At 39.9% G+C, this 11,245-nt stretch overlaps 1 protein-coding gene across 1 annotated transcript in view; it reads left to right on the top strand.

The window, feature by feature from the left end:
- Positions 1-272: 272 nt before the first annotated feature.
- LOC149807095 (uncharacterized) overlaps positions 273-11,245 on the top strand; it is a 67,049-nt gene continuing 56,076 nt past the window's right edge. Inside the window, exon 1 of the mRNA XM_089961899.1 lies at positions 273-1,807. Within this exon, the coding sequence (XP_089818025.1) occupies positions 428-1,807 (1,380 nt within the window). The 5' untranslated portion in view covers positions 273-427. The remainder of the gene's footprint in view (positions 1,808-11,245) is intronic.

Genomic DNA, 11,245 nt, shown 5'->3' with positions numbered 1-11,245 from the left:
TATATATGAAATATAATAGCCAGCCAAAGAATATGCTGGTTTTGTATCGTTACACGTGTATTGATCACTGGGACTGCATATCCGAGTTCTATACATTTTCTATTGGTCCATATATACAATACAAATAGGTAGAACGAACATTTATCGAAGGGTGATTACAAGAACATTTAGCTGCAAATGTATTGAAATTATTAATTTTAATCATACCCTTTTCATGTTGACGGCATGGCTGAATAGACTTTATTATCCCCGCCCTTATTGTTACCGCTAAATGAGATTTACCTGTCGTAGCGAGAAGTAAGTAAACAATACTACAAGAGGGCATAAGCGGCCTTGTGTTTGGTTTCCATGCAGTACACGCTAGTTATGGACAGTCAGCGGTAGACCAACATATATGTGACATGTTTGGTGCTAAAATGTCAGGACTATGAGTGAAAATATCGCAGCTGACACGAATGCAGAGGCGGGGGCGTCTTCGCAAGAACCAGTCGGGAGTTCTGATCACCCCAAAAATTCTGTCCTGGGGGAAGGTACCTATATAAATCCTCAAACGGGGTACACGAGCGAAGTCAATCGAGCTGAAATGGCAGTAGCGGGTAGCTCAGAAAACCATGATAGCGGCGCAGCGGAGGGTACGAGAGAGACCAAACTCCCTCCCCCACCCGCGGGAACTGTGGAGAAAGTCAGTGCAGAGGGAGAAAAGGGTGTTTCAAACTCAGATGGAGTTCGGGAGAAAGATCATGCAGACGAAATCAACCAGTTTGACTCGATTTCTAATGCGCAGTCTCAACATGATATTAAGAAACAGTTACCCAAAGAAAACCAAAACGAAAAGACTTTTAAAAGACCTGACACCCAAGGTCTAACACAGGCACCCGTTCACTCCCAGCAGGCAGTACTAATGCAGAAAGTCTCCAAGAGAAAGGTAAAGAAAGGAATATTTGTGTCTTATTCACCAGATGCAGGGTTTCTTGAAAGAAAATTCGTGGTAGAAGCCGTGAGGCAGTTCAAGGAAAATAACTTAGCAGATGATCTGTGGTTTGACAAAGATGAAAAAAACACGGGAAGCCCGTGCTGGTTTTCTTTAAGAATGGAAGCAGTGGAAAAGTGTAGGGCGGCATTCCTTATTATGTCCGATAGTTATTTTTTGTGCCCAGTTTCTGTTTACGAGGCTAAGGCCCTTCTTGAGAGAAGAAAAGTAGATCCCAATTCGGTTGCCATATTTCCGGTACTATTTTCACCTTTGGAGAAAACTGAAATCCCAAAGGAATTTGAACCAATGATGAAACTAATGGTAGATTTAACCAAGGACCATGCGAAAAAGAGTCTTGCAGAGAAAACGTCTGTTGTGGTTGGTAGTTTCATGGAGAAATTGGAAATGTTCGCGAGCATGAATCTTCCTCCAACACCTATCACACCCCCAGACACGGAATTTACGGGAGAGTATAAACGGAAGAAAATCTGCCAATGGAATGCAAGTGACCTTCAGGAATGGTTATTCAAACTCGGCATCAAGGAATACTATCGCCAGAGTTTGGCAGAAAATATGGTGGATGGGTTTCTGTTAATGTCACTCACTGATCATGATATGGTGAACTATTTGGGTATTGATAGCAGAGTTGTGCGGAAGAAAATTATGACCCATATTCTTCAGACTTTGGACAAAGAGCACAAACAGACCGATAGCTGGCATCTCAGAGCACGTGCACAACGAGCGAGACCAGATGTGGTATATCTAATTTACGACCCTGCGGACGTCAGACTCGCTCAGAACATAAAGGCCGATCTTAGGAAGAAAGGTTTGCAGGTAGGCCGTGATTTTCAAATTTATAACTGAATCTCAGAAGATTAAAAAAGTCTGCGAATTTGTTGTCAAAGACCAATTTTCCAAACAGTTTCCTTTTCTGTACCTCAAGTTGATATATAAAAAATTAATATATTTGTTTTACAAAATAAATCACGTATGGTGTTTTACATTTCTTCATCAGTCATGTCACTGTATGTGATGTTGAAATAGAAGAAAAAAAATGAATAGAGAAAGATGCAGGCGCAATGAATTGCAATGAACTTCCGTGATCCTTGATGACGATGCGGACCATTTCTTTACTTGTATGGAGCCTAAAATCTCAGTCTTTGATTGAAATCCCGTCTTTCACTTTGCTAAATCATACATTCCGTTCATCTTCTCTTATTATAGACAAAAGCTGGAGCCTGCTTCACGAACGAATTTTCTACGATCCAGTTATTGTTGTTACAGCTAAAAAAATTTAAATGTTAGAAAAGCAGAACGTCTAGGAGTTGTACGAACCGATATCTTTTTACACTGCACGAATACAGTATATTACAGAGATTTCTCCTGTGTTTTACGCTAGTGAGTTAAATAACATTATACAGTATATACGCTTCATGCAGAAAATCGCTAATGTTAGCAAATTCTTCCACTCTCATGCCTGTAAATTGGATAACACAATAGTGTTGGGAAGGTCATAAACTCTTTAAGTAAGACGACGTGAGCTTTTACCTAACTTGTAGACAACGTTTAGAAAGGTTGCGTTATGCAACATTCTCGCAACTTCAGAGAACAAGGACGAGTCTTTTGTGTAGTATTTAATGGAGCAATGGTGCGCGTTTTATTCCCCATACTCAATATAAACTGCCACCCAAATGCTTGATAAAAGCCCTCGCACCTGTGCATTTTAGAGATTTCTACCTTTCCTTAAAGGTAAGAGATAATACATTTTATTACGTTTTCTTCTAGTGCCACATTGCATTCAATAGTTTTGCGAGGACACTGTGGAAAGTATTTCAATTATCTCTTAAGACATGCTGTATTCTTTTTATTCTATAATATCAACTTTGAAATATGTTCTAGGGATTGTTTAAACGTTTACATGGAATGTATGTGTATTTGTAATAGAATAATTAGATTATAATTGAAAACTACTTCACTGCCAACTTCATGCTCCATAACGATTTTAGAAATAAAGTACCTTTAAAATTACAAAACACGATCTTTTGGTATTTAAGGCCCAGCGTTAACTAATTTGACTTTACTGCCAAACGATTTTCACATTAGTTAGAAATATTGGTTTCTGACTGTATTGTAAGTATAACACGATATAACCGTTCATGTATTCGTGTGCCGTTAAATACCAATTGGTCCCCTCTGCTTTCATATATTCATGCGCCGTTAAACGCCAATTAGTCCCTCGGCTTTCATGTGTTGATTTGCCGTTAAATACCAATTGGTCCCCGCGGCTTTCATGTGTTGATGTGCCGTTAAACACCAATTAGACCCCTTGACTTTCATGTGCTGATGTGCCGTTAAATACAAATTAGTCCCCTCGGCTTTAATGCGTTGATGTGCCGTTAAACAACAATTAGACCCTCGGTATTCATGTGTTAATGTGCCGTTAAACACCAATTAGTACCCTCGGCTTTCATGTGTTGATGTGCCGTTAAATACAAATTAGTCCCCTCGGCTTTAATGCGTTGATGTGCCGTTAAACACCAATTAGTACCCTCGGTTTTCATGTGTTGATGTGCCCTTAAATACAAATAGATCTCCTCGGCTTTCGTGTGTTGTTATGCCGTTAAATATCAATTGGTCCCCTCGGCTTTCATGCGTTGATTTGCCGTTAAACTCAACTAGCCCCCTTGGCTTTCATGTGTTGATACTGTGTCAAATACCAGTTAGTACCCTGGGCTTTCATATCGTAATATGCCGTTAAACACAAATTAGTACCCTCAGCTTTCATGTGTTGATGTGCCGTAGAGCACGAGTTAGTACCCTCAGCTTCAGTATCTGCTTTATTAGTCATTTGGTTCTTCATTTTCGTGCTGCATCTTTGCTACGTAGAAAAACTCATGGTACTATTGATTTTTTTTTTAGTGTATCTAAACCAAATCTGAATCAAGGAGATCTACATTTAAACCAGTCAGATATTACGATATAGAGGTGCAAATTTAAGTTACAAGTTGATACAGGGAGATCTCGCAGCTAGCCACGAAGAGATAAATGGTGTGTGTAGAATTTGACAGGATCTGTATTGTTATTTGTCATACCCGCACAGTGATGTTGTGCTTATTCGTTTAAATGTAAGTAGTAAATGCATGTGTTTGTATATGTATGTATGCAGGTTGGTTAGCACGTGCAGATACAAAGGCAGATGGGTAGGTGGGTTGGTAGATGAAGAGATAAATAAAAATACTTACTTTTTAACGTGGAGTTTTCTTTCGTCAAAAATAAATCTATATTTAAATAACCACGGAGAAGAAGGTGAAAAGAATTCCAGAACAATTTCTTTTTTCTTATTCTTGTTTTGGTAACTTCAGAATAGCATTTTTATGGATGAGGCCGAAAGACTTGAACTGGATTAAGCATGTTTTACCTGACTTTTTTCGTGTCCACTGCTAATATATGTTGAAATTATCAAGGTGTTTTCACAAGGGTGCACGTGAAAACTTTCTTTTATTTTTGTCATTTTTGCTTGCATTGCGACCAGGTCAGAAAATTGGTGTTCAGATTTGTTTCCTTTGCCATTAGATCAGTACTGTACGATTTTTCACATGTAAGCATTATAAATTCAGATAGGTTACTAGTCAAAGTCAATTTTGTTCTTTTTAAGTTTAAAACTTTTCCCTCTAATTTCGCTTTGTTATAGATAGAAACCTCATTTTGTTCCTCCTTTTTACAAACATGGACAGTATCATTTCAAAATCATGTGTAAAGGTTCTGTGTTAAATTAACAGTTGACAATGATATGTTGCAAACATTTGCAAGGCGTCGTTTTACGCTTTGACGGTCAACATGGATCATGAATTTAGTATTTCAGGCCAGATGTATAATAGTCATACAGAGATAGACAAGACATGACTTTACACCACTACACCAGTGGGACTGTAATGGTATACATTCGGTTCAAAACATGGCTTTGCACCCTCGGGACTGTAAGGATACACACTCAACTCGAGACATGACTTTACACCATTACACCATTGGGACTGTAGCTTAATGATAAACATTCAGTTCAAGACATGGCTTTACACCGTTACACCAATGGACTGTCAGGATACACACTCAGTTCGAGACATGATTTTATGCCATTGCACCATTGAGACTGTAACTAAAGGATACACTCTCGGTTCAAGACATGACTTTACACCGTTACACCATTGGGACTGTAGCTTAAGGATACACATTCAGTTCAAGACATGACTTTACACAGTTACACCAATGGGATTGTAAGGATACACACTCAATTCAAGATATGGCTTTACACCGTTACACCAATGGACTGTAAGGATACACTCTCAGTTCGAGACATTGCTTTACACCATTACACCATTGGGACTGTAGTTTAAGGATACACATTCAGTTCAAGACTTGACTTTACACAGTTACACTAATGGGACTGTAAGGATACACACTCAGTTCTAGACATGACTTTACACCATTACACCATTGACTAACTTAAGGACACACTCTCAGTTTAAGACACGACTTAACACCATAACGCCAATGGAACATTAAGGATACACACTCAGTCCAAGATATGACTTTACACCATTACATCGACCTGTTGGACAGTAAGGATACTCTCTCAGCTGAAGACATTACTACACATTTACACCAATGGGACTGTAAGGATACACACTCAATTCAAGACATGACTTTTCACAGTTACACCAATGGGTCTGTAAGGATATACACTCAGTTCGAGACATCACTTTACACCATTACACCGACCAATGGGACTTTAAGGATACACATTCAGTTCAAGACATGACTTTACACAGTTACACCAATGGACTGTAAGGATACACACTTAGTTCAAGAAATGACTTTTCACAGTTACACCAGTGGGTCTGTAAGGATACACACTCAGTTCAAGACATCACTTTACACCATTACACCGACCAATCGGACTGTAAGGATACATGCTCAGTTCAAGACATGACTTTACACAGCTACACCAATGGGTTTTTAAGGATACACATTTAGTTCAAGAGATGACTTTACACCGTTAAACCATTGGGACTGTACGAATACACACTCATTTCGTAAGTAGCAGATAATGCAATACATGGTTGCAAAGATATACAAGGAAAGTACAGACATTATTTGAATCAAAACTTCATACCCATGTATCAAATGAGTGACAGTCATACATAATCAGTTCTTTCATTTCACATATATGCAGATCACAGTGTTTACCTCCACACCAACACACACACACACACACAAAAGATGCGCGCCACATTCTTCTGTCGATGATAAACTAGGAGAAAGATTCATTTGGAAACAAAAAGTTTATATATTTTCACTTTGTAATATAAATAACACATATTTGTGCAAATAATAATAATAATAATAATAATAATAATAATAATAATAATAAAAACAGCAACAAAAGCAACATAAATATACGCAAACGTTAGCAACTTGATTTGGAATCAGTTAAAATAGAACGATCCATCGTCGATTCCAAGCATGTATACTGAAAGAGCCGTCCCTTTTTACACGTGTTAAATGTATTTGATTTGATCGTACAAGGTACCTCGCGATTGTTTTTCCTTAGCATACAGGTAACTCTCCTTCACTGAATCAAAGATGAAATGTTGAATGAATTTAAACAATATAAATCATTATTCTTTTCACCTGTAGTTTTTGTACAAAATACTTAGGCTTGGGTAGTGCACCAACTGTAGCTGAACCCCAAATCTAAATTGGGTCGCCTTGATATGCATTCTGTGGATATTTACCCCCACACGTTATCAGGGGGTGTTAGACACCTTTGATCTTCCGTTAACAATTTTGATGCACTGCAGAGTAAATTCACGCGAATTTGTGGTTATATTGTTCGTGAGGTAGCCATCTGCTTGACGGTGTGTTCGTGGATGTTACCACCTTGAGTCTCTGAGCGGTGGTAAAATATTAGATTAATCTTGGAAATTGCATTTTATTATTTAGCTTTCTTTTTTAGAAAAATTCCACTGCAGAGCGTGATGTACATAAATAATATATGGAGTAGTACGAAAGTTGCCAGTGTTTTGGATGGCAGTTTTCTGGGGTTTACCGACTTTTTTGGCACCAAAATGTTATGTGTGCTATGGCCTATGCATCCACCTTTACCACAAGACAGTTGTCGTTCTAATCTTGCGTCAGTATTTCTCCATATTTCCTTTTTAGTCAGCTACACTAGCCTTCTTACGCGTTTCTTTAGACATTTTGTATATCGCACCTAAAACTAAAGGTTGAGGTACTACTAAGCATTGTTGTATGTTGGGCCACGTTAGTAGTGAAAGGGGTCACTTTACGGACAATGGGAATTAGCATTACAGGGACCCCTGGGTCACTTTACGGACAATGGAAATTTAACATGGCGAAAAATCGTGGGTCACTTTACGGACAAGGGGAATTTAACATGGGAATAAATCGTGGGTCACTCTACGGACAAGGGGAATTTAACATGGGGAATAGAGTTTGGGCTTGTTTAGGGACAAGGGGAATTTAACATGGGATTTTTTTTTTTTTAAATTTAAAAATTTTAAAAAAGGGGTAGGCAATTCAAAGGCTATCTCTTTTCGAGATATATGGCTGGCCCTGAAAAGGGCCTTTGGGTTTTCTTCTTCTAATTTCTTCTTTTCCTCCACCAACTTCTTATTTTATCTCCAACACTCTTTCTCTTCTTTTTTTTCTCCTTCTCTTCTTTCTTCTCTTCCTCCTCTTCTTCTTTCTTCCTCTTCTCATTTTCCTCTTCTTTTTCAATTTTTTCGTTCCATGTTCTTATTCTTATCTTTTCCTCTTCATCCTCCTTCTCCTCCTTTATTTCCTTCATCACACCACTAATCTTGTCCTTTGCTTTTCTGAAATTGTTAATTTCCATCTTTACACGATGGGGACTATAGGAATAATGGTCTTCAACGAGTCTTATTAGCATCTGTTCCATTATTCCTAAGTTGTCTAAAACGTCTTGCAAGGTTTGTATTTTGTCCATTTGGTTTGACGCCATCTTCTTTTTATTCTTTGCAGAATGGTTTGAACAACTAATACTGTGGGTTCTTATACGAAAAGCGCGGACGTGAAGGAAAACATCCCCCTAAAACATAAAACGGATCTTACCTAGATCATGACCCAACAACGCGCGAACGTGAAGGAAAACATCCCCCTACTTTCTCATTTCATATAATATAACCCTAACTATACTCTCCACATTTGCTAAGAAACCCATAATCTACTATTCACACAAACATACCTGAGCTCTTACAAACACAAACACACAAACACACAAACACATACCCTCACATTTTTTAATAAAGAGTTAGTGTTTTTTTTCACACTACTCTACCTACACACACACACATTGGCAAATTAATAGTTATTTCTTTTCTAGAGTATTGGGTAGCCCTGAAAAGGGCTGTTTTTTGAACTCCTGATGCACCTATCTAATGGTTGCACCTTCCTGGCCTGGCGCCGCACACGCATCTTCTTCCCCAGTCTTCTTTCACCTTTCTTTTGGGGAGCGCAGAGGGAGGATGATTCGCTTCAACACCCCAATCCTCTGTCTCGGGAATATTGAACGACATCCTCTCTTTTCTTTTCTTTTCCTCTTCTTCCCTCTCTCTTCTCTCCTCCTCCTCTTCCTTCTTTACTCTTGCTTCTTCTACTATAGCCTCTGCTGATAGTTCGTTTACTATCCGCCTGGCATATTCCAGGTGCATCTGGAGTTCTAACAGTTTCACTATTCTGCTAGTCATTCTTCTGGCTGTGTTGATCAATCAACAAGGGTAGCTAGACTGCCCAGCGAGTTTCAATTTATAGTGAAAGCGCGGACGTGAAGGAAAACATCCCCTAAAAACATAAAATTCATCATGATGGTCTTTAGGTTTGCGATGAGGGAGTTCATCTTTAGCACAGACGATAGGATTCCAAGAAGCCGTATACGAACTGTGGTTCAAAAGGTAATAAAGTTCCCAGGTATCCATTGATTTGTGTTTGTTTTCTTCTTCACAGGTAATAATACGTCGTCAATTCGATCCTGACTTTTTGCTTGAAAATGTCTGACGAATAAACGGTTATTCGTTCTGTTTCCTCACTCTGATTCAGGAGAGCTTCGATACGATGGATCTCTTGAGTGGTTAATGGTGGACAAGAATGTTCACGCAAGTCTTTATACCACTGGTGCAACACGTCTTTGTTCGAGATGAGACTCCAAGCTTCGTCCAGATACTCGTCCAATTTTTCTTCTTGACTCAACATCAGGCATTTATCGTGTTGAATTTGACTGGGATGATCGTTTTGACATCCATAGCAATTTTTCTTGATCAATTCCGTCATTTTGTCGACCAAGTGTTTGGCAAAACAGCAGACTAAATGGGCTTCTTGTTCTGGCCATCTCGACTTCATTATGATATCTTCTTCGTCTTTGTCTTGAGATTCTTCTTTTTCCACGGTCTCCTCACATTTCATCTCCAAAGTTTCTCCACTAGGTAAAGAGGCATAACAGTCTTCCATGGCTTTCTAATAATCTAGAATGACTTCTCTCAAACTGTTGATTTCTATGGTATTATCGAATTCTGCATACAGGATGACGTTCACTGTCGCTGGCAGTGGATTTTTAAACTGAAGTTCCACACGAATCTGGCCGGATTTTATAGGGTGGAAATGTCCCTCGTCGCTGCCTTGGTCTGGAGTAAAATCGAACGCCCACAAAGCATAGCCTCCTGCATAATCCTCATACTCAATGCCGTGACTGGTGTTGGTTCCTAACTGGCCGGTGGCTTCGTACAGGGACAAGTACGATCTCAAGTAATTCAGTTTTTCGGAATCAAAGCTAGGTTCGAAAGGTCGGGTACACAAGGTCTTGCCATCGCGACTGACTTCGATTTTCTTCACGTCGAAGTGATGAAAGTTGAAAGGATTTTCAGCGAAGGCTCCGTTGAAGGCTGCATTCGAGACCATACCAAGGATCAAACGTTTGGGTAACTGTCCTTGGAACAGATGATCTTCGGTTATGGATTGCAGTCCAGCAGAAATGGTGAACGTTTTCACTTCCACACGTCGTATGGGATACTTGGCGGTCGTTCTGCTCAACGTCTGACTGATGTCATTTCCCACTTTAGGTAACACTTCCACGCGTCGTACGTAGAGTCTGGCCACTTCGATTTGGCTTTTAGGATTGCCAGTCTTAGTAGCATCAGCATTAGCCAACAAATGGAAAGCGGCACTGCTACGATTCAGTCTCAGGCGAACATTGACACCGTTCAGCAAATATTTCTCTTGCAACCACATGTCCAAATGCAAACGATCCATCAGTTCTAAACTCTTTTTGCCTGTGATTCTGCTTCGTCTTGCCACAAAGCCGTCATTGTCATCTGCGTCAGCTATCTTAAACTTGCCCGCTTCGTCATCTGCCCACAGCACACAGGCATTGAGATGACTTGTCTTGGCATCTGGTCCGTACGTCAAGAGATTTTCCAGGTAGGCACGGTAAGGGTAAGTATCCATGCTGCTGCTAACCAGTTTGTTATTCAAGTACAAGTCCACTGAGCTGAACAAGGAATGCATGAAATTGTTGACGGGAGCTATAATCTCAGCGGCATCTACTCCACTATTATCCTGATCTAGAACTTGGACTTTCAAGTACAAGTAACTGCTATTCAGATCGATGTAATCTTCGGGCTGTCCTTTGATTTCAAACTCGATGGGAGCTGAGGCTGCCAATGAGGAGACGGGATGAAATTCCACCCATTGGGATTCTTGCATCGTCATCATGGTAGGGGGCATGGCAAACAGATCCAGTTCCGTCTTGGAACAGGCGCAAGACTCTCGGTGCATCATTTTTTGTTGTTGCTGTGTCTCAATAATCGAAAACGTCTAAGTCTCGAACGGTTCTTCTTTTTTTGGCCTTTCTCGCTTGAAGTCTGGTGAAAGGGTGTTTTCTTCTTCGTCGTCTCTTTCTGCCTTGTCTTTGCTGAATGCTTGACTCGGTAGCGTGCAGGGCATTTATAGGTGTGTCTCGTCGGCCTAAAATGTCTTTGCCCGTTTGCAGCAAGACATTTTTGCCTGCCCTCATGAAGGCTTCTTTAGGGTTTTGTTTGTCGATGATGACATTTTGGAGAAATTCTTTGCCTTGTGTCAGTGCCGCATCTTTCAAGGCGTGCAATCCTCGTGTCACCATCGGTTTCAAGACTGGAGCCACCGAACGAAAGGCCGATTTTAACATGTCTCCTAAACCGTGTC

Source organism: Sinohyriopsis cumingii, chromosome 1 (genome assembly GCF_028554795.1).
Source record: "Sinohyriopsis cumingii isolate HCF-2022 chromosome 1, ASM2855479v2, whole genome shotgun sequence".
Lineage (NCBI taxonomy): Eukaryota > Metazoa > Mollusca > Bivalvia > Unionida > Unionidae > Sinohyriopsis > Sinohyriopsis cumingii.
Note: the sequence above shows the minus strand (reverse complement) of the source record. Positions and strands in the feature narration are given on the sequence as shown.